This window comes from Podarcis muralis, chromosome 1 (genome assembly GCF_964188315.1).
Source record: "Podarcis muralis chromosome 1, rPodMur119.hap1.1, whole genome shotgun sequence".
NCBI classification, from domain to species: domain Eukaryota; kingdom Metazoa; phylum Chordata; class Lepidosauria; order Squamata; family Lacertidae; genus Podarcis; species Podarcis muralis.
In genome coordinates this window covers 43,671,108-43,698,261 of record NC_135655.1, presented here as the reverse complement: position 1 = coordinate 43,698,261, position 27,154 = coordinate 43,671,108, and the positions used below count along the sequence as shown (strand labels likewise).

The following is a 27,154-nucleotide window of genomic DNA, read 5'->3' as shown; positions in this document are numbered from 1 at the left end:
TTTAACATAAAGTGACTCATTTTTTTAATGCCATAAATCTTTAGGAGAGTTGCATCCAACAAGTAATACATTTCACATAATCTTGGCTTCACAACGTTGATATGCAATGACTAATTCTTCAAAATGCTAGAGGCTGTAAGCAAACCATAAACTCTAGAATAATGTCTTGGCTAGGAGACACTTGCTTGGGCATGTGGGAACATTTTGTCCCATTTAGAGGGCATTCCCTATGGCCCAAGAGTTTTGAAGATGGTTATCATCATCACCAGAGGGATGCGGGTGGCGCCGTGGGTTAAACCACAGAGCCTAGGACTTGCCAATCAGAAGGTCGGCGGTTCGAATCCCCGCCATGGGGTGAGCTCCCTTTGCTCGGTCCCTGCTCCTGCCAACCTAGCAGTTCAAAAGCATGTCAAAGTGCAAGTAGATAAATAGGTACCGTTCCGGCGGGAAGGTAAACGGCGTTTCCGTGCGCTGCTCTGGTTTGCCAGAAGCGGCTTAGTCATGTTGGCCACATGACCCGGAAGCTGTACACCAGCTCCCTTGGCCAATAAAGCGAGATGAGCACCGGAACCCCAGAGTTGGTCACGACTGGACCTAATGGTTAGGGGTCCCTTTACCTTTACCTATCATCATCATCAACTGCAGCCCTCCAAAGAGCCCAAAGATACTCTTTCTGAGCCTCATTGGAACATTGGCTTTCCGAGCCTCCCAGCAATTGGCATTAAACTGGTCCCTTCCTCCTCCCCACCTTTTTCTCTCTCTTCTAATTGAAGCAAGACTTCAATCAACTGCACAAATGGGAAAGCAGTAAACTCCATCTGTCCAGCAACGGTAAGATAGACTCTGGGAACTGCTCATTATCAACAAAACTGTCTTACAAACCAAGGATACAGAAGAAGGAAGACTATAAATGAGCTACATTTTGAAGTGACAGTTCAACAAAAAATAAATAAGCGTTCAACAAAATCCTTCAAGGCTTGCAGTTATGTGCATTTCTAGAGGAACTTAATTGTTCGCCCTGATACAGCCCTCTGAATCTGCATTTGGCTTTGTGTGCTCAGTTAGCAGAAGGAAATACTCATCCCATCTAACACTATTATCTTTTTCTGCTTATCTAATAAGATGCAATTTGTAGCTGTGTTCTCCCCCACAGGATAATGGGGGGTTTGGATCTTGGTTCCTTTTAATTTGACTTAGCACTTTTGTATGCCTTTTTTTTTTTAATAAAAAAAGACACACCTGCACACTGAATTGTAAAGAGAAGCTTAATCATTTTAAAAAAATTATTGTTTGAAAGTGATATGATAGAATTATTGTTTTCTATGATGTATGAAAAGGGTAGCTGGCACGGCACCCTCCAGTTCAGATAACAACTCCCATAAGCCCAGTCCAACAACATCTGGAGGGCACTACATTAACCATGCTCCTGATGTTCAGTCACATTTGTTTTGTCCCATTGCCAGCTTTGGTCAAACATACAGTGCAGGTCTGTGAAGCTATAAAACCTGTTAACAACAAACAGTGGGGTGGTGTTCTTGTGTGGGCATGACATAGGGAACTGTTGCTGTCTCCAGCACTACCAGCAATGCTTTTTTCCTGCAGGTACTCAAGGGCAGTGGCGTAGCGTGGGTTGTCAGCACCCGGGGCAAGGCAAGTAATTTGCGCCCCCTAACCCGTGGATTTGCGCCCCCTAACCTGTGGATTTGCGCCCCCTAACCCATGGATTTGCGCCCCCTAACCCCAGATGTTGCGCCCGGTGCGGCCGGGCCCCCCTGCACCCCCCACACTACGCCACTGCTCAAGGGTATGAAGAACAGGCAGCTTCCCCCCCCAGATGTTGAAAGTGTGGGTACCACTTTTTGGCTTAAGAAACAACAACATTGCTTACAAGAACGACAAACATTCTGTCAGCTAGAGGCAGGTAGAAATATGGGTCAGTGGACAAGAGCGCCTGCAAATAAAAATCAGAGCTGAGAGGTACTCAACATTTTGCCATTCCCCAAGGCCCTATAACTGAGGGTGGCTGTCATATTAAGCCTGACTGGAGAGTGAAATCCCTGTTTCAGCATGGGACAGAAAAGTCTGGGAAGCTTAGGAAAATGAGGCTGCCTGAGGAGGTTGAAATCTGAGCTGCTCTCACTTTGTTCCGCCCCCCCCCCCCTTCACCGGTTGCAAATAAAAGAAAAGAAAAAGAGAAATAGGAAGGTTGGGGGAGGGACTCAGAAGCCAGACAGATTAGCATTGTACAGTGACTGGTGGACGTGCAAACCAGGAAGAATAGGCTGTACTCGGCGGGGCAAGCGTGGCATTCCAATGCACAGGAGGAAATTCATTCTAATCTGTCAAGACAGAGCCTCTCTAGCAGAGCGGCAGCAGCAGAAACGGTGCGAGAAAGAAGAGCAAAGCCGCTGTGTGCAGAGAGTCACGACTCATGTCATCATCGCCATCTCAATGGGTTCTTTTATTTCATGAAAGAAGTATGCACAAGCTCCTTCCGCAACCCTGCCGAAGCAGAAGGAAGCTGGATCACCTCAGCCGCTTGCTTTTGTTAATTCCCTTCCAAGTCAGAACGCTGACAATGGTGGCAGTGCAGGGAACCCACCCTCTGACGCAATAAGCGGGGAGAGTCCAAGGAGATCGTGCTGTTTTTAACCGTTCGCGTCTCTTAAGGATGAACTGAATGTTGTTGGGACTGCTGTCATGATGAGCTGGGCCCAGAGCCTGGGATCCAGAGATGTCCTGTGCACGGGTGCCCAATATGCAGAAGAAGAAAAGAGTTGGACCATCCCCCTAGGCCATAAAGGGTTTCCAGGTACAGTATCTGGGTGATTCTGTGCCCCCAAGCTTTCCTCAACAAGAAGGGTGTCAGGATCCCACCACTGGAACCTGCAGAGAACCCCAGTGCAACTTAGGACCTGGGAGAACCGAACAAGTCCCAAACAAACGTCTTGCTTGTGCTTCCAATAATCTATCTGTGTCCTGCCCTGGTCACTGATTCTCCCTCTCTGCCACCTGGGCTCCAAGAGCAAAAGCTGCAGCAGATACAGTGGGAATCTCAGAGTTGGCATGAAAGGTGCCCGGGTGCCCAAGTGTCACCTTGGGTGCAAAGATCAATTCAGGAAAAGCAAGAAGACTTAGCTGTGAACAGTGATCCAGTAGATTAATCTTAGAAGGAGAAGGAGGAATTTGCAGTGAAGATACAAGCCTCTCAATCTCCTCTGGAGTGTTGCAGGGTTAACAGTTCTTTCTGAACTCCTTTGTGCTCACTTAAAAAGTTCCAGAACTCCTTGGTTTCTGCTTCCGCACTAGGTGCCGACTATGGGGCAAAGAGAACTAGTCTGGGACTCTGCCTGGGCAAGAGTGATCTTTATTGGCTCTGGCTGGTAGTTCTTGCTTGACAGCTGTGCCCATGACTCATCTCTGACAACAGCACACCAGAGAACAGCGTGAATTGGTTCACTCAGAAGATCAATTAAATGGACCAACTTGACATGATGGGAGAAAACGTGAGTTAAACGGAGCTGGCCTTACTAAAGCGGTTGCGTAATTGCTTCACCACGTGTTCAGTCTGCAGTTTAAGCCTTACTTACTGTGTGATCTCCCCAACACCCATTGTTCAGTGGTTGCAGTGGCACTGCAAATATAGGGCGAGTTGCCAGCCAAGCACTTGTCGAGCAAGCATAAAACTACCTTACTTGCTGGACAATGCACAGAATCCACTCAGCTCACATTCTAAACACCGAAATTCAGTCACAGAATCAAAGAATTGTAGAGTTTGAAGGGATCCTGAGGATCATCTTGTTCAACCCCCTGCAATGCAGGAATATGCAGGAATATGCAGGTGTGCATTTGTTTCAAACTGCTGTACGACCCGCAATAAAGTACCAATCAATGAACTGCCATTTAGGCCTGCATGTTGCCAACTCAAAAATATGTAAAGTCACCTCCAGAATGTCAGACAGGAGGGATTCAAGCACATACTGGAAATTTAAAAGTGCAACAGATCCACTAAAACAAACAAACAAACAAACAAACAAACAAACACACTTTTCACATGAAGAAGAAATCCACTGAAACGTGTGGGATGAACTAATGATTAATGGGAAGATGTACAAACACTGGTCAGTAAAATCAAAATGAATGCTCATTGCTGCATACCTGCAAACCTATCACAAGAGATGCCCAAAAAAGATCAGCCACAGGTTTCACATAAGCTTAATGCAAGAAAATCTGGATGAATACTCAATAAATAGGTTATCTGGAAGAGCTGTAAGTTACATCAGAAGTTAAGACTTCTCTGGGCACTAAAGCTGAGGCACATGGTACCACAGGCTTAGTCTCATGCCAGCACTGAACACTGGGGAATGACTACGTAAAATATGTATAGTATCAATATAGGGAACAACAACAACAACAATTTTATTATTTATACCCCATCCATTTGGCTAGGTTTCCCCAGTCACTCTGGGTGGCTTACAGCATATATAAAAAATTGTAAAACACCAGAGGCAGAGATTACATATACTTTATTAGTCACTGGATGCAGTCCTTTTAAAAATAGCAGAAGTCTCTTGACCATCAATAGGTCAGTTCCCCAAATTAAAAATAAAATGGGACATTATGTATTTTATTTTGCCTATGAATGCATGGAATATGTACTACTAGAACTTACAAGTGGGATTCATCAGCGTGCCTGAGAAATGGCTCTGTGCATGTACCATCACACAGCACTCCTCCATGCAAGGGGAGAGGGATTCAAATTGGTCCAGGTTTCTCCTGTGCATGGGAGAGCTCTATGCATGCACATCGTATCATCACTGTACAGCAAACTAGAACTTTGCAATGACACTTGATTATCTTCCTATGCAGGGTCTTTCCAAGTCAGTAGTTTATTTTGGTCCATGCTGCTCTGGTCACAAATTAAGCACTGCATCCTTTGAAGCCAGTTGCCCACAGAATTTCTGGGTAGAAAAGCCCTGCCTCCAGGGTCCCAGACATGCAAAGCAAGGGGCTACCTAGCAAAACATTTCCTGGGTTTGACTGTTTGCTTTGGCCAAGGAGGTATTATGCACGTGTCACATACCTGAACTGTACAAGAATGAAGTGGAGAACGGCCATCAAATCCTGGCAGCCAAGTGATACTGGCATTGTTGCTGGTGATTTGAGTTACTGTCACATTGAGAGGTGGAAAGGGGAGAGCTGAAAAAGAAGGACGGGTGCTGTTTAGCATATGTAGAACTGAGCAGATATTTATATGGAAATGTGCAGACGCTACAGTCTGGGAATTTGGATAAGGTCCCTGAGAGGTGCTAATCAAGCTTTGTATGAACAGGGGTGGCTTGCACATGGCATTATAAATCCTGATTAACACTGAATAACTTATTCTCTTTATTCAGTGTTTGGTATTTAAACAGATATAGCAAACACAGAACATTTGACACAGGCACTTCTCAAAACATTCTGCTGTGGAATCTGAGATGCAAGCAGTGCTAGCCTGAAGTTCCTAAAACCTTTGCATAGCATCTCTCTTGTCAGAGGGGCTGGAGTGCTGGAACATGGAAGCAAAGCCTAGTCCTTTTAATAGGCAGATGGTAGAACTGATATGCTGGGAGTTAATTTCCACTAATTCCTATTTTAAACACCGAAAGTATACAGGTTTGGGGGGTTGTTGCTTTAAAAAAAAAAAAGAATTCCAAGTAGATCTAGGTATGTTTGGGCCAATTTCATAAAACAAATGCAAACTTGTCTTATTCCTCTTATTGAACAACTACTACAATGTCATTCTGGACCCAAAGCAGTTGGGTGGTGTACATTCACATATGTATCCATGTGGCTCACCAACGTTTAAATGCTTTAGTGCTAAGCCAAAATCCATTCTTTTTGTTGCACTTATACGCCCCTCTGAAGCTCAGGGCTCACATGAGGCTTCCAAGCAGCTGACCAGGCCGAGACTCGCTTAGCTTTAAAGGAGTAATCACATCATTTGCCTTTACAGTACTTAAACTTAAAATCTAGGCTCACATGGGAGAAAAACAGGAGAAGCCTACTGTGGAACCAGGTACAGTGCTGAACCAGCCAGTGGTGAAGGAGGAATGGCTGATGTTGCAAATAGCTAATACTTCAGTGATGTGAAACACAGAAGAGGCTTGAGATTACTGTACAAGTCAAACCACAGGTTGTGAATCCTGCAGAATTTTAAAGTCCATCTGATGGACTTCCAGCTCCATATAATATGTACACCAACTGAAGCTACTGAACACTCTTCATACTCCATGTAGAATGTGTTAGTAATTTAATCTTGAAGTGACCAGGTCTTGTGTAACTGTGCCATGATCAAAATTTTTAAAAAGCTGGAGTTGCAACAGATGAAGATGGTCGAGATCACAGCTTCCTCCTGCCACATCTCTTTCCAGGAGCCAAGCTGGGTTCAGAATCACTGAAATCTGTTCCAGATTTAGATTTGGAGCATGGGAAGTGGTGCAGTGGCTCAAAGGGGAAGGGAGAATGAATGGAAATTGCCTCTCTTTCTCTTACGTTAGCAGATGCCTCTGCAGAATGGCATCCTTGGACTTCACCCAGAGGATTTTCACTTGGGAAAAACTACATGTGTGCGTATGACTCCCTGCTTTGAGCCATCTGCAACGTCTTCCTTGGCTTGTTTTGTTGTCTTTGAACCACGTCAGCCCAGGCTGTTTGCCCTTCGCTTCTTTTACTGCTCTGGCCCCCACTCCTCTGATTTACTCTGATTACTTCAATCTTCTCACTCCATATGTTCCCTCCAGCCCACCCCTTCCCTGCTCCCGTCATCTCCTGCTCCCACTCTTGGCTCAGCAGTTCCATTCATGATGCCACTTTCTCTTGAAATGGTTCCCCACACCTTGCCAGGATCCTTCTCCATAAATCCACTTTGCCCTTACTCTCCGTTTTGTTTCCTTGCAGCGCTGTCCTTTGTCTTGCTTCAAAGATTGGTAAACATGGCTATAAACTCTACCTATATGGCCCTAAGAGGCAGCATCTCTTTATCTCTCGGCAAGCTTCTAGGGAGAAGGTAGAAAGCTGTTCTTGCAGCTTGCCCTGAACGGAATTAGAAGAGTGCTGCTGCACCCACCTTCTGCTTTTGGGTTTCCCATACGCATCAGGTTGGCTCCCGTGAGAACAGAATGTAGGACTGCATAGGCCTTTGGACTCATTCATCTCTCCTTACCTTCTTAACAGCCAAATGTTTTGTCACCAACATGTGTGACAGTGCAATCAGTCCCAGTTCTGTTTGGTAACAATGGTCCTTTATGTTGAGGGGGGACACGGTGCAGTATATTCCTCGGAATGTACGAAGAACTCTGCTGCATCAAGCCAAAGTTCTATCAAGGCCAGAAATTTGTTTCAACAGTATCCAGCTTCTGGAAGGAGTATGTAACAAAGCTTTGCATGTAGAACACCACAGGTTCACCCCTGGGTTTCTCCAGTGATAAACAAGACACCGATGCATAGGAAGTTGCCTTCAGATCTAATTGCCCATCAAACTGAGTATTATCTACTCTAGGGTTTCTCAAACTTGGGTCTCCAACTGTTGTTGGACTACAACTCCCATCATCTCTAGCTACCAGGCCCAGTGATCAGGGATGGTGCCAACTGTACAGCTGGCGAGCCAAGTTTTGGAAACCCTGGTCTACTCTGACTAGCAGCAGCTCCCAAGGATCTCGGGTGAAATTTTTGCCATTACCTGACATCCTTTTTCCTAAGATGCCAGGGAATGAATCTGAGACCTTCTGCATGCAAAGCATTTGTCCTACCATTAAATTATGATCTCTTTACGACTGTTAACAAATTCAAGCAACTTAGAATATCCAGGTGATGCAGGAAGTAACAGTAGTTGAGGGCTCCCACCATCCCAGACTGTTGTCTATGCTGGCTGAGGCTGATGGGAACTGCAGTCTAACAACATCAGGGGGCATCACATTGGATATCCTTGGTATAAGGTCAAGGAAGCCAGAGAGCCCCACAGGTGCAATTTGAAGACTGCAGATGAACCACCATCAGCATCCAATGGCTGCTGGGTAGCTGATATGAGCTGCAGTCTCCAACTGTTTGGCTCAGAAAGACTGCCTGAGGATGAGGAAAGATATTGATTTCAAACTGAAGACACGATTCACCTCACCTGGCCTCCTCAAGTAATTTATGTGAGGAGGAGGAGAAGACAGGGAGCTTACACCATCAGCTCTTGAAGGAACCAACAATGGCCTGAAAGAGTCTAGGTGGGGAAGCCCCTCTCCACCGTCTGTGGGACTACCAAAAGATCTGCTGATGAGAAGCCCAGGCCTGAGGACTCACGCCATAAGCATCAAAGACCACCAATGGCCTGGGTGAATTCAGTTGGGACAGCTCCTTCCTCATTTTCACAGTGCTGCTTATCAGACCTATATGGCCTGTGAGATGCATTGATGTCAGAACAGGAAGATCACCTCCTGCAAAAACCACCATCAGTCTGAGAGAATTCTACTGTTTTATTGTTTTACCTTCTGAATCTTTTATTTTGTATTTTAAATGGTCCGAGTGGACAAAACTGGGGGAAGACACAACAATGGTTTGACTCAGTGGCCACATTCCAATGGTGGGGCAGAGCAAAACCAACCCCCCCCCCCAAAAAAAACACACACCCCAAAGCCATTTTTTTTAAATGAGGGGAGAAAGAAACAGCCCTTTGAAAATAAAGGTTCTGGTAATCCTCATCCACAACAATGCACCCATATAAAATGAACTAATCGCATTTTGCATTGCTAAAAAATATGACCAACCAACCAAAACAAAGCTGTAGATTTGCCCTAAAAATAAGAAAGAGCGTGAGTCCCTCCTGGCCTGCAGCTACTTTAGCTTCTTATGAGGGGAGGAAACACCGCAGGAAAGTAGCAGTTGTGAAAGGAACAAAAATTATTAATAGGGCTCCAAATTACCAGCTTTAAATGAGAGCTTTGGCACTGCAAAGCACAGAAATCCACAGAAGCATAACATTCCTGAAATTTAATTGCCCTCACGGTGATCTGCCTCTTGTTCCCTGCAGTTCACGAGATGCCAATGTATTGGGGGGGGGGAGTGTGGGTGTGTGGGAGGGGAGAGGAGAAAAGAGAGGAGAAGGTTTGGGGTGGTATTTTTGCTACGAAGGCATCAAACTTGTGCAGAAAAGGAAGATTTCCCTGTTCGTCCTCTGCAGATGACATCACTGTGGCCCACCTTCCTACCACAAACAGTTCTGATGCCCCGGTTCAAGGAAAATCTGTTATTTCGTGTCACATCTTCCCTTCCTGTGCCAGTTGGGGTTTGGGTTTGATTGCAAATTTTGCTGCAGGGACACAGGCCCGCATACCAAACAGTGAGCACAGTGCTTTATTTCATTTGCTGAGAAGAGAGAGAGTAGGCACTGCTGGAAAGCAGCTCAAAACTGTTCCTGTTGGGGGGGGGGTAGAAGGGAGGCAGGGAAGGAGGGAGAAACAGAAACTGTTTTCCCCTGCTTTCTTCCCACTCCTGACAGTCCATCCAATTTCCTTTTCTGGAAGAACAGGGAAGGATCTCTCTCACCTTTAATCTTCACAGTGGCCGTCCGGGATGAAGACAGTCCCTTTATGTTGTGGGCTTCGCAGGAGAAAACTGTGCTTTGATTAATACCTGGAATACAGCCAAGAAGTGGGAGAGCAGGAGGGGAAGGGGGGGGGGGAGAGAGAGAAATAAGAAAGCAGCACACAAAACTGCCGTACAGTATAATAATCCCCCAGCTTCAACCTCAAGCAGAATTTCAATTATGTTTGACACGCAGCTCAGACTCTCTCTCTCTCTATGTGCAACTTTTGGGGGCTGAGCTGGAAGCGGATCAAACTCACATGGATTTGGGTGTAATTAACATGTCAATCGGTTTTTTCTTTTCTTTTTATAAAACAGGAGGAATGTGGCACAGAGAAGCCTCCACTGGAAGCTCCTTCTGCAAAATATGAAAGGGAAGGGCAGGAATGGGCTGGGGGGAGGGCAGCCCAAGTACTAGGCTGTTAGCTCTCTCATTGTTGTTATCTCACTGCTGTCCTTGGCTGGACTCTCTCCTATTGTTCTGCTGCTCTTAAGTTAAGGCTTGTATACTCTCCATCCCTTTGTTTGTGCAATGCCTAGGAAAAGAGGATGCTTGGCCTGGCCAAGGTCTCTGGCTGATTTCAAATTATACCCTCGACCTCCACTAGAAACAACAGGCACCTCTGTGTCCAAAGGCATGATGACTACATTGCAGCTTGATTAACGCCACTGAGATTCCACAACTCAGTGGCAACAGGATTATTTAATCGGCAGTCACAGAAATCAGTGCTTTTGTCTCCATTGTAATGAAGTGCTCCTTGTAAGCATTTACACATAAATGTAGCGTTCTTCCAAGGGCACACTAATTGTGTCCTCTGGGAAAGAGGTCACTAGCTGCAGTTAACAAATTACTATTTCCTATTTTCAGCTTTGCGCTTTTTATTGGGGAATGCATGTACACACCATTAATGGGTCTGTGCAATGTTGGCCTAAGAGTCCAGAAACACATGGTAGGTTTCTGGTTGTTAATATGGGCATGAGTCTGGAGCGTACAAAGCTGCAAAACTAGTACCTCCCCAACCAGCAAAGACAAAAACACAGGGCTGGGAGAACTAATTCCCATTAGGCCCAGTCAGCGTGGGCAAATGACCAGGGATGGGAGTTGTAGTCCAGCATCTGAGGAGCCAAAGGTTCCCCAGCCTCGCAATAGCACAACTTTTCCTGCATCTGTCTTTTGTCAAGTTTAGTAGTTATATACAGTGGTACCTCGGATTAAGTACTTAATTCGTTCTGGAGGTCCGTACTTAACCTGAAACTGTTCTTAACCTGAAGCACCACTTTAGCTAATGGGGCCTCCTGCTGCTGCCGCGCCGCCAGAGCACAATTTCTGTTCTCATCCTGAAGCAAAGTTCTTAACCTGAGGTACTATTTCTGGGTTAGCGGAGTCTGTAACCTGAAGCGTATGTAACCTGAAGCGTATGTAACCCGAGGTACCACTGTACAGTACTTTGGAAGGGGTGGCGGGGGGAGAGGAATCCAGCCTTCATTTAATCCCAGAGTTACACTTCAGGTAAACGTTATTTTTCATGTGGGCAGCAGCAGAAGACAAAATGTCTGCAAAGGGATTTTGGTTTTGTCTATACACCAGAATATGAGTGTTTATATAAATAGTCTTTTAAAATTGAGGGTTTCAACACAAGGCAGAAAAACGCCCTCTCAGATTGCCAAAACTGAAACAATAACAACATTCAGATGACAATGGTCCAATTTAGAGTAGACTACACCATGTACTACATTTGAACCAAGGTCTTCAAATCAGGCCCCTCCATTTTGTAGGGTTACCATATTTCAAAAAGTGAAAATCCGGACAGAAAAGTTGTTGAGATTTGTTTGTTTGTTTGTTTTGCCAAAGTTGTTGAACTTTTTAAAAAGTAATTCGCCAAAATCTACACTTCTGACATGGGTTGCCATACATCTGAAGAGCAATACAAAATGGCTGCAGACAATCTTCCCGCCCAGAGGAATCATAAATACCAGGCTTTCTCTTTGCTCAAAGAAAATCCTGGTAGCAAGCGAGCTATATGAGAGTCTCTGGACGAGCAGCAATGTCTCAAGGTGCCTGTAATTATGACAGGACTGAAGGTTGCTCAGCCAGGAAGGGAATACTTATTGGAATGTTTACTTTGCCCTTTAACACACATAGGGATTAAGTGATAAAGAACAAGGCCTCTGGAATGCCACCTAACTCAGCATTATTGACATCCTGCTCACAGGAAGCACTAAACTGTTGTTCAGAAAAACTGGGTCCTTAGACTGGACTCAGATGACTTTGAGAGCAAATGATAGATTTCTTTTTCAATGTCTTATTCTGTTTTTCATTATTATTTTTTAAGGGCTAGTTTACTTTTTATGTCTCTAGTTTTGTGAAAGACAAAATGATTATTTCAAATTAAAAAGCGGAATTGGGACACTCCTGGTGAAGCTTGCCAGAGAAATGACTCTGAAGTTTCTATCTGAGCTTTTGCCTGCTTCACTGTCCTTGGTACAGGACAAACCAGAGTCTGAAACAGTAGCTGAGGCTGCATTTTAGGAGCGTTATGCACTGACAAAGCATGTCTGAAGTAAGCTTGCATTATTCTTGCTGAAAATTAAGAGTAGGAGTGGAAGATCAAACGATGGAGAGAGATGACAAGATACATTTTAAAACACAGGGTGATATATTCTGGCTGATAACAGATCGAGCAATGCTAAGAGCATTGCTTTTTTTGACGGTGGTAACACCCAAAATGTCCCCAGTGTTTTCCAGGTACAAAAAGAAAATGCAGGCATTCTGCTCTGAGGAAGGTGCAGCAATCTAGTGTTTGAGGATAAATCAACTGACTACTGAAATACTGGCCCTGCCCCACTTCCCCACCCCCTCGGCTAATTATTATTTCCTTTAAACATTTTGCTGCTCTTTCCTGCAACACCAGCTCCCCACACCCACACGCTTCTTCTTGCATGCCTCAGGAACTGTGTGACCCAAAGACAGCACACGCAGGTTCACCTTCTGATCCTTCCTCTTCCCTTCGGAGAAAGAACCTACATGCAAAGCGCCATGGCCCTTCTTCCTTGAGAACACAAATGTCAGTCCTCCTATAACTTATAAAAATCAATTGTTTATGTTGCTATCAGCAGCCAGATTGGTAATAGCCCAATACTGGAAAGCATCAAAAGTTCTATTTGCTAATGTATGTAACATTGCTTCATTTGAATGTCTGGTCAGACAAAGACATGTAGTCTGGGCCGAAGCCAAATTGAGCAGTTTTGATGCGGATTGGTCTCTATTTGTTGTTGTTGGTTTTTTTTACTATATAAATACTCCTCCCATGACTCAGTCCTCGTGGTTGGTCTACACATACATTCATCTTAAAAGCTTGACTGTATGTAACTGCATCTCTGTTATTTGTTTTATACTGAAATGCTGTTTCTGTTTTTATGGTTATGAGTTACAGTGGTGCCTCGCAAGACGAAAAGAATCCGTTCCGCGATTCTTTTCGTCTAGCGGTTTTTTCGTCTTGCGAAGCAACCCCATTGGCGGCTAAGCGGATTAGCGCTATTAGCAATTTAGCGCTATTAGCGGCTTAGCGGGCTTAGCGGCTAAGCTGTTAAAAGCCTATTAACGGCTTAGCGGCTTTGAAAAGGGGGGGGGGCAAAAAAAAATGGTGAGACTCGCAAGACATTTTCATCTTGCGAAACAAGCCCATAGGGAAATTTGTCTTGCGAAGCGCCTCCGCGACGGAAAACCCTTTCGTCTTGCGGGTTTTTCGTCTTGCGAGGCATTCGTCTTGCGGGGCACCACTGTAGTTTGTACACATAACCTGTGTGTGTATTTGCTTTCCATGCATGCTACATCTATCATGGGCTTTCATGCAAACTGCACTTGCTGAAATTCCTTCCTCTACCCAACTTATTAAAGCAGCAGGAGACCTGCCTTCGATCTCACCATCCTAACTGCTGTTGTTTTGGGATAAAGGAGATCATAATAGTGAGGGTACATGCAAGAAATCTGATGACTCAGTAGGATCAACCCTTTGCCTATGACATTAGGACAAAATGGGGGAGAAAGTTTCTGGTGAAAGTTTTTGTCACGTTACACTGCTGAGTTAATACCAAGTCCTTCCTCCACTCCTTTCAGTACGAAGGTCTGGGAAGGTTGTACAGCTAGACCACAGAGTTCTAACCAGGTTCATTCAACTGCATAGGAATGTTTCAGTAGCTGCGAGTTTCCCATTGCTGCTCTGTTCTATTATATTTCCCTTCAGCTGCAATGGAGCTGGCCTTTTGCCACGCTGGAGGAAACAGAAGCACTCAGAACAGCTTAAGGCATTAGAACTGATAAACCAATTGGAAAAAAATTAAAATCTGTTAACAAGAATATACACCAAGAAGAATGCCTAGAATGAGTGGAGTATGGTTTTTTTTGAGAAGGTGTATTTGTTCTGCGGTTATCTAGTTTGCCCCACATGGAAATTCCATAGAAATTTTACCAGAGGTATCATCTTTGGTGACCTCTACTGTATACAGTCGTACCTTGGTTTTTGAACAATTTGGTTCTTGAACATTTTGGCTCTCAAACCCAGAAGTGACTGTTCCGGTTTGCGAACTATTTTTGGAAGCCGAAGGTCCGATGGCGCTTCCGCGGCTTCCAATTGGCTGCAGGAGCTTCCTGCAGCCAATCAGAAGCCGCACTTTGGTTTCTGAATGTTTTGGAAGTTGAACAGACTTCCGGAACGGATTCTGTTCAACTTCCGAGGTACTTGATACTAGATACTTGCTTTTTAGTCTCACGTAACACCAGCAACATGACACTGGTGCAATTTGTATGGTCTCTTCATCAGCCACTCCACTCCTTTTCTAAGACCCTGATTTATCCTAGGAGGAAGCCTTACCTGGCACATTTAGGGTGGAGGGGGAGACGTCGGAACGACCAACTTTGGAATCGCCCATCCACCAGACAATTGTCACTGGCTCAGGTGGGCCAGCTGCAGCACAAAATAGTTGGAAAGGAGTATTGGGGATTACAGACAGATCTTCTGGCTCAACAGTGAAGTAAGGAACACCTAGAAGAACAAAGCATAAATGTTAGCAGTGGGAGAGTTTTCATTATGATGTGCTGAAACCATTTCTTTAAATTCTTTCACAGTAGTTTGTACAGAACATTGGCTGCCAGGGCTCTAAAAAAAAACCACACATATTTTAAGAAATGGAACATTTTACATTTATGGTACATCTTTGCCCTTTTCTCTTTGGTTAGAGCTGCCTACAGTACAGGATCCATTTTGTCCTGTGTACATTTACACTATGATATAACTGAGTGGAATAGCAGTAGGAAAGGTTATTTTTAAAGACTGCCTTTTTAAAGACTTCCTGATGGGCTTTGAAATTATCAGGCAGGGGCCCCAGTTAAGCAGAGCAGCAGCGGAGGCTGCAAATGCATGGCCCTGGTTGAAAAGTTTGGATATCACCAACCAGCTGTTTAGCAGAGGAGGAGGAGGAGGAGGAATGGTGGTGGGGACCAGATTCAATTCTCCATTTGTTCTCCCAAGCAGATCAGTGAAATTCCAGATTTCTAAAAAGTGGCTTCATTATTACCCTTGGGAAATGCACGTGTTTTTATTACTGTAACCCGTCCTGGGACCTTAGGATGAAGGATATAATAATAATAATAATAATAATAATAATAATAATAATAATAATAATAATATCTGTTTGCATAGAGAATTCCCTAGCTGGTCTGAGGCCAGGAAATTATTAGTCAACACACTCTATTGGAAGAGTAGCTTGCTTCAGTTTTATTGTGGCTTTAAAAGCTAACTGCTTGGAGAACAATGCTACGAAGTGGAAAATTTGAGAAATTGTAAGAATAAATGCCAAGATATTCATTAGTAATAATACACATATAAAACACCTCTCATGGTTCCTAAAGAAATGTTTCAAAGACATAATGAAAGCAAGATGCCTAACTTCTAAATACAGTCACTGTTAATTAGAAGATATACTATTCTTTTATGTTCTGACTTTGAACACCTTTCCTTAGGGGTTTTAGGAATATATTAAAAATGCATTCGCAGAGTCATGCTGAACCTAGAGCCATGCCTTACTCTAAACATGAAATATAATTAATACACATCCTGTATTATTTTTCAAAATGTCTGTGGGAAAAAGGAGTTTTGTCAGACAGTAACTTAGCTAAAAACCAACTGCTTATTTAAGACAGTAGGACTCAAAAGGAATATTGAAAAATTATACTAGATTGCAGATCTAAATACCACAATATGAAATTTCAGAGAAACCAAAATTTTGAGTGTGAGAAGGCATAGCTCAAAATATACTAAAAATGAGTTTTGAGGTTAATTTGATTGCAAGATAGACCTGCTCTGGGGAACAACGTGAGTTTCTCTGTGAAAACCATTGTTCAGAGTTGGGGAATCTCTCCAATTGGGCCCACCAGGCCATTTCCCCCAATCTATGCCCAGCAGCCTCACACCTTACATCATATGGGACATCAGGTGTGGGGCAGGTAGAGATGTGGCTAGGGAGCAGGGCTAAACTGATATGATCAGCTGATATGTAGGGAGTCTGATCACATCTCCCTCACTCCTTTGACAGGTGAGTAAATGTGCCCACCTGTCAATCACATGTAATCATTGTGGTGTCGCATGATTGACTTGTTCTGCCCACCCGTCAAAGTTGGCCAAGAGGGTGAGTAAAGATAAATATATGACCCACTGAGCCAAAAAGTCTCCCCACCCCACCATGGTACCTCCCTGTGATCAAAGTTGGATCTGGAAATGCTGGATCTTGGATGAGTGAGACTGATGGCCATGACTTATCTTGTTGTTCTCTTTTCTATATACAGTAGTCGTCTTAAAAGTTCCTGCTGAAGTCTTAGTTTCAGTTTTTATCCTGAACTGTCCCTTGCTCACATTGGTGGGAGGGTATCTAAATGACACAATCTTGTGCCACTCTCATTGGTCATGTTCACACATCACAATAAACTGGACTTTCTGGCTTTGCTTATCGTGGTTCACTAAACAAGAGATGCTTGCTTGACCATGCTGCCCAATTGCTCCTCCCAATTGGTGTGAGCGGGAGAAACAAACCAGGAAGTTTGGGTTTCATCTGAAATAGTGTTCATGGGTTGTTGTTCCCTAACAAGCTGCAGTTAAGAAGCGAACAATAATGTGGTTAAGGGCCGGCCCACCCATGAGGCAAGGTGAAGTGATTGCCTCGGGCAGCAGGCGCCACAGATGCAGCAGATCTGGCCTCTCAGGAATGCACCATAATCTCTGCACAGGGACATTGCAATGCAGAAGTGAACTTAAAAATTACACCACAGCTCTCCATGAAGCAGGCCAGAGGTGGAGTTAAGGCTGCATGACCAGTTCTGCCACACTGGGTGCCAAGCCTAGGGGTGCCACAGGGCATGGCAGCTATGACATAGTGAACTGAGCAAAGCGGAAGGCAAGAGATGGGGTGGTGCTGCTGAAATCTGAAAGACCAAAGTCTGCCTCTGAGCAGGGATAAGGAGGAGATCGAGTTACCCATTCAAACACCTAATAACTTATGAAGAAGTAACTAAAGCTGCCTCTGCACAACTGGGAACTAAAAAAATCAACTGGGACTTCAACCAAATGAAGACAAACAGCTGAGAGAACAACCATCAGCCACAATGTTTCTTTATTTTCTATACAACTACTAAGCTATGTATTCCTTTGTATGGATATGTTTTGTTATTTGAAATTAAAAATCAGTTAAAACGAAAAGAACAAAATACATCCCCACATCTCACAATGAAATCAATGCAATTTTTAAAGTGCTTAACTTTGGCTGGATAATGCCACAAGGAGATATTTAGACCGTGACATCACAACTAGATTAAACAAAGGCAAGGCCAAGAGACCTTGCTAATGCTTCTTCTCACTTTCAAGTCACCTGACTGCTGATTAACTATTTGACCATACACAAATATAGCAATCATGCAAACAGTTTCTGATAACACTGACTGCTTGAAGCATGAGGTCTTCTGGAATACACAGCACCTGAAAGCTCAGTGCCATCATCCTGTGGAAGTTTTGCAATTCCTGAAAACAACGGCCATTGTGCTGCAGATAAAGCCATTATTCTAGACGTGGCATTCTTTTTGCTTCTGGCTGATTTCAACAGGGCCAGTCCAACCATTATGCAGATTGAGGCAGGAGCCTCAGGCAGCAGGTATTGGGAATGTGCAATGGGTAGTGAGCAGGTGTTTGTCTACAGAGCTGCGTGTGCCACCTGCCCTGCCCTGTGCCCTCAAAGCTAGTCTACTGTCCACAAGTGTGTTGGAGCACACTGTCCTATCATCAATATTTAAGCAAGAATCAATAAAGTTAGCATCCATATGTGAAACAGGAGTCGGTGATTCTTGCCCTTTGCCTCAGGCAGCAAATGCCTTGGGCCAGCCCTGAATTTCAGGTACAGTTCAATGTAAAACACAATAGTCAAATCTTGGGGAGAGCAAAGAATATATTAAAGACCACATGTCCCTGGGTAAACAGAGTGGGAAAACAAGACTTTCCTGGAAACCGATTAGAAGAGGAATTGCAATATGGTCAGATGTCATTCTGCTAATATCCAACACAGCTAGATAGATCCCACGCCAAACACCATGAGCTGCTGTTGATATCATGGCAAAATAAGTAGACAGAAGACCTATTTGATATGTGGGAGCTCAGGCAATCAGCTTATTATTAAAGGCTCTAAATATAGGTTTTGAGGTTCCGTTCCTGTGCTGATAAACACACCTGACAACACTCCCTGTCAACACCTTTCACGCTCTCTGTTATGTAAGTACCTGGAAATATTTGCACTTCAAAATAAGCTATTCAAGTTAGCTATTTTACTCAAAACAAGATAAAGGAAATGAAATTAACTACACACACACACACACACACACACACACACACACACACACACACACAGCAACCAGGCCACAGGGTAGATACCGCCCCCCCGCCCCCACCTCTGTAGTACTTTTATTTGCTTATCATCCAATCTTGTTTGCTACTGTGGACACAAGTGTACAATAAAACTATGATAAGCTCCTGAGCAAACTTTCTTACCATCAAATATAAGTTTCCTCTTTCTGCCCTTTTTATTTATGAGAGAGGATGATGGGTGAGTTCTGAGTCATGGAGTCCCTAGTTCAAATGTCTCTTTCGCTAAGCCATTCATCAGGCGGCCCTATGTACCGTATTTTTCGCTCTATAAGACGCACCAGACCACAAGACGCACCTAGTTTTTGGAGGAGGAAAACAAGAAAAAAAAAATCTGAATCTCAGAAGCCAGAACAGCAAAAGGGATCGCTGCACAGTGAAAGCAGCAATCCCTCTTGCTTTTCTGGCTTCTGGGATAGCTGTGCAGCCTGCATTCGCTCCATAAGACACACACACATTTCCCCTTACTTTTTAGGAGGGAAAAAGTGAGTCTTATAGAACAAAAAATATGGTATCTCAGGTCTAGTGCAAACATTAACACACACCTGTCATTTGATACCTGGCAGTGTAACATGGTAAAGGCAAAACTGGATGTTACGCAGCAGTCTCATACATTTTTTAAAAAGCAAGGAGGCCGCAAAATTTGAGCAGTGAAGGGAAGGGGAGCTTAATACGGCACGCTTCCCTCTGACAATTCCCTGCCAGCATGCAGTGCTTTTGCACCCTTAGGAGAAAAAGATAATGAGTACTTGTGCCTTTGCCCAAGCAAGTGGGAAAGTAGCTGGGAGGTATTTTGAGCAAGACAAGCAACCAAGGGGAAAAGATTTTAAGAGGCCCCTTCTCCCGTCACTCTTTGACACAGAGGTCCAAAAAGAAAAGTTGGAAGCCTGCTGCCTACGTCTGCCATTTTACTCCTAGCTCGCTCCTTACTGCATTATTCTTCCAAGCACCAAATAACACATATGTTCCACATTAGGAAATCTTGCTTCAATATTGGGAACCAATTTTAAATAGCAGCTTCTTTCGTTTTAGCTCCTAAATAAGAAATGTAATGCCAAATCTTATAGCCCTCTGGCGGTACTGGCTCTAAATTCAGTAAAATGAATTCTGAAGTACAGTTTGACCTTTAGATTTCGGGTTAAGGAAGCAGAAGCCGGTTAGCTTCTGAATAGGTTATATATATGCAGAGTGTTTTTATAACAAGGATGCCAAAGTCTAATGGTGTCTCTTTCAAGTCAGACATACCTGGGCTCCTTTAATCTTAGGCAGACGGGCAGCAGACTTTGTGTACGTTAGCAATGGTGTGCTATTTCATTACCAAACAAAATTGCAAGAGAATATATGAATGCACGGTATTCTGCAATATTACAAGGGTTTTACATGATTATCACTAATGGCTGCTCATTAAGATTTCAAGGATGCTCACTCATCCTTGCTGCAGACCTTGAAGAGCGGGAGAGGAAAGTAACCCTCTTTGTATGCTGAAACATTTTCCTCTGGAAGGGCAAACATTTTCTGAGTTGCCATAAAGTTGACACAAAATGCTTATACAGTGCATATTCTATTGCCCTGAGATGTACAATGCTATTCTATGGCGACAGGCTCTTCATCAGGGCTGCAGATGTCTCATGTTATCAGGGATGGGGAGCCTGTGACCCTACAGATGTTGTTGGAGTCCAACTCCCAACAGCCCCAGCCAGCATGGCCAATGGTAGGGTGAAGGGAGTTGTAGTTCAACAACATATGGAGAGCCACAGATTCCCACATCCCTGCATTTAATTATTATCTGCAGTACATTGGCTTTGTCCTTCGTTGTGCACCAAGACCTTCCAGTTCTAAAAGCTTTGTTGGAAATGGCACACGAACAGTGCATCCTACTTATCATCCCTGCCCATCTCAAATTGGATACCAATTCATAGGATGAAATATGTGCATTGATTAAAATGCTGCACGAAAAGGATACCTGATACAACTGTGTGGCCATGACAAGACTTCTTATTGCATGGTGAATTAATCAATGTAGTACTGCATGTTGGTAAACTAGGGGGTGAGGAGAGACATAAGCTGAATATTGGGGCAAACTTTGCATGTGCTGCATTCTGAACAAATGAAAGATTGGTGGATCGCTAACTCAATGGAGTTACTCTGCCAACAAGATCAGATAGCTCCGATAGAAATCTGGATGAGGAACAATTCTAGTATTTATATCAGGCCTTGCCAAACTACTGAAACTAAATTCTGCCCTAATGCATCTATGTGAGGGTACATTGAACTGAGGCATCCACCATAGGCTGAATGAGCCTCCCCTTTTCCATCGTCCCCATTTGCACCATCCCCATCCATCGACATAGGGATGGTGCAGCTAAATATGGCCTCTACACAAATAACATTCACTGTGCGCACCCATAAATATGTGGTCAATTTCATAGGGAAAATCTGGCAGTTAGCCACACAATTGGGTTGTGCATTGGGTTTTATGTGCGTAAGACATATTAGGATGTATTATCTTTGTGTGAATGACAAGGGTTTGAGAAAGGCTCATGCTCCCCAACCTATGATTGGACAATACCTTCCAGCCTATTTGATCCCAAGGAAAGAAACTGCTGCATGGTGGCTTTACCATGTCAAAAAAAACCAACAACAACCCACAGTAGGAAAAAGATCTACAATGGAAAGTGAAGCTACATGAAGAAATGGCTCAATATATTTTGATGCCTAAGGCAGAAAATTCATACTGCACCGCAACCCCACCCTACCCCTGATTAGCTGCCCAAGGCAGACTGATTCACCGTGCCTGATAGTATAGCATCCCCTTTAGAACTGAAGCTCCTTTCTTTTCAGATAATGGGAGGTGACTGAATAAAGATCACTTGCTCTTTTGTAAAACAACAGTCCTCAAGCTGAAAAACTTGAAAAATCCAGTTATGCATGGGTGTGGGTCGGTGAGAGAGAGAGAATGAGAGAGGATAATGGATAAATGGGGTATATGTTTCTGGTGTGTGAATAAGAAGGGATGCCTGAGAAAGAGAATGAATAGATGGCGGAGAGGAGAAAGGGGCAGAGAATGAAAATGGAGTGGCAGACAGAGAGACAGAAAGAAATAAAGAGAGAGAGAGAAAGAGGGGTGAGTGGCAGAAATGGACGGCTGAGTGTGAATGGGATGTGCATGTATATGCGTGACTAAATGGAGTGGATTGGCAGATGTGTGTGATTGTGCATTTGGCCTTGCCTAAATTGGGACCACATTCACTACTGGCATGTGGCCTCTGGATGATAGTTCACAAAGGAATACAGCTCTTGGGTTGAAAGGGATGCCCTGCCCTTGCACTAAGCAGCAATTTGAACTCAGGCTCATCAAATGTCCTGCTACAGAATCTTTTGGTACCTTAAAGATTAAAGCATGTACCATGGAATCAGTTTCAGTGGGCGACACTCCACTTCATCAGATGCATCTCTCCTCAATCGCCCAGTCATTCTCTTTCTCATACACCCATTCTTATCCACACTGCACAAGCACATATCCTGTTCATCCATCATCCTCCTGCTGCCACAAATCTGAAGATACCTTTATTTATATTTTTGTATTTATAGAGCCACAAAAAGAGTGTGGCCCAGTAACAGCAGCTCAGTTATATACAGAATAACGAATAATAATTGTTCCACCTTCAGGCGGTTAATTGCAGTCTTATCATACTCTCCGACCCTGATAGAAATTTGCCTCCATCAGTGACACTTATCTTTATCTCCAAGCAAATATTTAACATAGAATTGAGCTGTGCTTCCTGGCAGCCTGGCCAGTAAAGGGTCAATAATTTGCTGTCAAGCTCCAGTATAGACATTGCAAAACAGAAGGGCCCGTTCCACCTACTGGTTGTGGCAAAGGCACACCCCTGAGGACAAAGAAAGGATGTATTATACACTCCTGGCTTGGGAGTAACAGGCACCTCCTTCCTCTCCAGCATGGCAGAGAAAGTCTAAACATACACCTCTGCATTACATCCAGGCACCAACTGCCACGGGAGATTACATCTCTTCTTCTTAAAAACAAACCACTATGAAACCTCAAATGACTAGGAAATACGAAGTTCTTCATGGAAAAAGACAAATACCTGAAGCAGCACAGTATTCTGAGCCCATGCTGGGACACTGATTCAGCTGTGAGTCAGACAGGAGAGCGCTGCCTACTCCATCAGCGATGTAACTCTGCTGCAGATAGCCTGCAGCCGCCGCAGATTCCCTTCCAGAGAGCGTGCAGATCTGACGCTGGCAGCTTTATGAGGTCTGCTAGCATCATAACCCTGGAAGGACGTACAGCTGCAAATGCAGGGAGCCACCCACTCTAAATGGTACATATTTATGTTGATACCAGGCCAGAGTGCTGTTGAGTGTATCCTCTAGGTTTGTGCGTGCAGTCTGTGCGAGCCAGGGTGATGCAGACTAGGACCTAGGAGACCAGGGTTTAAACCTTCATTTGGGTGACCTTGTACCAACCGCTGCATCTCAGCCTAACCTACCTCAGGGGGTTGTGGTGGGGATTAAATGAGGAGAGGGGTGGCCATGAGCTCCTTGGAGAAAAAGGTGGGATTTAAATGCAATAAATTATAACAATAAATACTGTGTAAAACTAATATGCTGTCAGTCTGGGCAAACCTGGCGGATGAAACCCTACATGCCTCTCTAGCTCAGATGCACTGGAGTTATAAACATGGCTCATGGGTAAACAATGGCTGTCTCGTGAGGTTCTCCCTGGCATTGGAAACATGGGTTATTTGAAGGCCTGAGCAACGAGCCTAGAAAAACCACTGCAGCCCTATATTAATCAAAAATTCATTTTCTGTAAGGCACCAAGGGACATTTAGAACCAGGACTTCCAGAGTAGCTGACCTCTAGCACCTGGTCTCCTACGTGACTAGCATTCTGATTTCTGAACCAGGCAGACTAGGTTGCTTTCTAGGCTGAGGTACTGTTCCCATTACTCTCATGGGACACTGTAGTCCAGGCATCCCCAAACTTGCCCCCCCCAGATGTTTTGGGACAACAATTCCCATCATCCCTGATCATTGGTCCTGTTAGCTAGGGATGATGGGAGTTGTAGTCCCAAAACATCTGGAGGGCCAAGTTTGGGGATGCCTGCTGTAGCCTGAAAGTGGTCAGCTGACCTGAAAAGCCAATAGAGACACACCCAGCCTTATAAAAAGTATATATTTCCAAGACAGCCCCTTAATCTGAGATGCCTGAAGCTTGCCTCCTGTGGTACCTAATCTCCAGGGCACCTTTCAATTATGTCTCTGCTTCTGGTACTTTAGTTCTGCCCAATCTGCTACTAGACTCTGGTCTCTCTCTTGATAATAGACCATGTCTATTACCTCTAACCCTGTGGGGTTGTTGGTTTTCTGCTTTTGTTTTGCCTGATCCAGTACCTGTCTCTGACCATGTTTTCTGCTTCTTACTCATCTGACTAGCCTGTAACCTGATGCAGACTCATGCCCCACAGCAGCCAATTGCAAGGCTAACCCCCAGGGTCTGACATTGTCTATGGAGAAGCCAGAAAATGGAAGACATGGATTCTCATATCATCAGACACATATTTTGGTAGGCTCTCTGGAGCCCTCATTCTATAGTTAACCCATCTGACATCACACTCACCATTAAAACATTATGAAGATGCTAATTCTAGCTGTTTCTTGGCCATGCTTTCAAATGAAAGTTGGCAGACATAAAGTTGGGAGCACTCAATATTTTGCAGAACTAAAGACCCAGCAAAAATTGTGTAATAGGTCCCCCAGCAAAAATTGTGTAATAGGTCCCCTACACCAGCTATCACTCTCTTCTGATCTTTAGATGGTCGCTGCGACAGCATAATTGTTTTGGTCATAGCAGCACAGACACTGGAAATGAGCCAACATCAGCCAGGCACTCTCTTTCCACAATTTCTACATGCAGCCAAGTATTGTGTCCTCAGCATGCCTGCCTTGGGCAAGAGCCAGTGACAGGGCCCTTACCTTCCACAATGAGCCACACTTGCTGTGATTCTTCTTTCTTCCCGTTGGTCTCCACTTGGCACCAGTACTTCCCAGAGTCTTTCCGGTCCACAGACTTCAAGCTAAAGTGTTGAGAGAGCGATGAATGGTAAATGACACTGTGGCATAAACAAGCAGCTGTCATCACAAGCTCTTCCAATTCCATCCAGTGATCTACAAACATTGGAGCCATTTCCAAAATAGGAAAACCCTCCTGCTTCAGCATGTACTCGTGTGATCACAGAAAGCTGTCCTAACTACAAGGCCCCGGCTCTAATTGGCCCATTACTGCAAACAATTGCCCAAAGCCTCACACAGAGGCTTTTCTCACATCTGCAACCCAGGTTTATGTCAGCTGTAGATGCCAGCAAATGAACCCAGGACTTGCTGAATGCAAAGCACAAGTGTCACCGCTGGTTTTTGGCTCTGCAAAAGGAATGCAGTTTGCCATATCCTGAGAAGCACTTGTTTTCCAGGATTCCAGAGAACATGTTAAACTGTGGTCTTACAGTGGCCCCCTGACTGCATCCAGCCTGAATATGCAGGGAAAGCAATAAACCATGTGGCGAGGCTTCCACATATTTGTGTGGGTACCACGAAGCAGAAGGAGCTCTTTAGAGAAGATTAGCCAATCAGTGCAAAGCATATGCCATACCACAAGTGACAGAAAATAGGTCAGGAACATAGGAAGCTGTCTTGTCCTGAGTAAGAATAATGGTCCCTCTAGTCCTCTACTCTGCATATATTGTTGGGGCTACAACTCCCATCCCCCCTGATCACTAGCCATGCTGGCTGGAGCTGATGGGAGACATGGAGGGCACTACGTTGTGCCTCCCCGGTCCAAATTGATTGGCAGGATTTCAAAGACAGCCTTCCCCAGCCTTACCTGGAGATGCTGGCGAACCTGCAAGCGATACTCCATCACTGAGCTACAGCCCTTTCACCAGAGACATATGATTTTGGAGACTGAGACAGAGATTGGAGGAGAGGCTACCCTTTTCAAAACAGTGAAGGAATCTTTAGCACTCACATGGGAGAAATAAGTGCTTATCTTGAAATACTGCACGAATTAATTAGCCAAGTGCCATGCAATTCCTGTTTGCAGAACGTGACTTAGCTAACTCCCTGGTTCCAGGAAGTCTAACTGTCCTCATCTTGGAAAAAAGAGTCTGCCAAGCCGCTCTAACCCTGAGACTGGAGTCTAAAAACATGCGGAGAAAGCAAATGTGTTGGTTAGACAAGAGTGAAAGGGAAGGAGCAAACATTCCCTCATCAAGGTGATGACTCAGAGCTGGAGCTCTTCATCTCTGGCCTTATTCAGCACCGCATAAACCTAAATAAATATTTCACATACTAATCTTTTCTTACAAAGTGGGAAGCAGGGTAGAGAGTAACTGAATGCATAGAATGTTGCTATGAACCAAGGGAGAAATTCTGTCCACAGTTCCTCAAGATCAGACACATATGTCAATTTATATCAGACTGAAAACAGCTTTGTACGGCTTCAGCTTGCGATAGCCGCAGGACAAAGCCAGTCCAGCCCCTACCAATTCCAGCTGTGGCAGATCATCACAGGGTGACCATATGAAACTCAAGTGATCAAGTGTCATTCTGATTGGGAAGGGACAACCAGCAGCTCCACTCTCAGCTTTTCCTGATCCGCCTATCAATTTGCTAAATCAGACATCAGTGCAACAGCCTACAGGGTATTTAATTAGGGCTGCCAGAGGTGCTATTTCAATGCTGTTTGCTGTAATGCAGCAATATATCCTCTCTCCACCCATCCCGGCTCCTTGTAAAACAAGTGTTTCCAGGAGCACATTTTCATTTCAAGGGCTCTGTTGGGAATCCAAGATTCTCAAGTAACTATTTAATTCAAAAGGCCTCCGGAGAGAGGGATTTGGGAATAGGTAATTCTTGTATACTTCTGGCAATTGTTGCAGTAATTACTGTACTTGCAAACAGTACCTGGAAAGATGACTGGCACTTTTCCTCTCCCACCCCCAGCCCACCTGCTGTACCTGTCCCGCCGCAACATCCTAAGCAAACTACCCTTGAATATTTTACCCTATGATAATTGGCCCAAATGCAGAACGCTTGGCTTGATCTAAATGATGGAGTAAATGTGCTGGAACATCTCTTGTGGGGATGACTAAGACTTGGTTTGTATGACACATCCTCTCCCCTCCCAACAGGATTCCGATCTAGTCTCAGAAGTCTGATTTTAATTAGGGCATCTCTTTTTAGTCAGAGACCAGGAGAGAAGGAAGGGACATGGTGGGAATAAATGAGAGCAAGGAAACTTTTAAGTACATCTCCAGTTTTGCCGCAGAGCACATTGGAACAAACAAGGTGAAAGGGGGTCTGTAAAGCTTTCCTTGTCATTTGCCTTCAGGCTAGGCCAGAAAAGGGGAAAGCTCTCAGTATCAGAAGGACAGATACAGCATGAACATGCAATCAGTGGTGGCGGAAACAACATCTGCTGCCAATGCTGGTCTTAGAGAACCACACAGGGGAATTGAGGGAAGGGCTGTAACTCCGTGGTAGTGCACTTGCTTTGCAGAAGGT

The 27,154-nt window shown here is 44.4% G+C and overlaps 1 protein-coding gene across 2 annotated transcripts in view; it reads right to left on the bottom strand.

Moving 5' to 3' along the window:
* TYRO3 (TYRO3 protein tyrosine kinase) overlaps positions 1-27,154 on the bottom strand; it is a 64,221-nt gene that overhangs the window by 25,373 nt on the left and 11,694 nt on the right. For both annotated transcript variants that reach the window (XM_028723527.2, XM_028723536.2), the window contains exons 3-6: positions 24,569-24,669; positions 14,481-14,651; positions 9,571-9,657; positions 5,084-5,199 (exon numbers count right to left, since the gene is read on the bottom strand). In XM_028723527.2, coding sequence (XP_028579360.2) covers positions 5,084-5,199; positions 9,571-9,657; positions 14,481-14,651; positions 24,569-24,669 — 475 coding nt within the window. The remainder of the gene's footprint in view (positions 1-5,083; positions 5,200-9,570; positions 9,658-14,480; positions 14,652-24,568; positions 24,670-27,154) is intronic.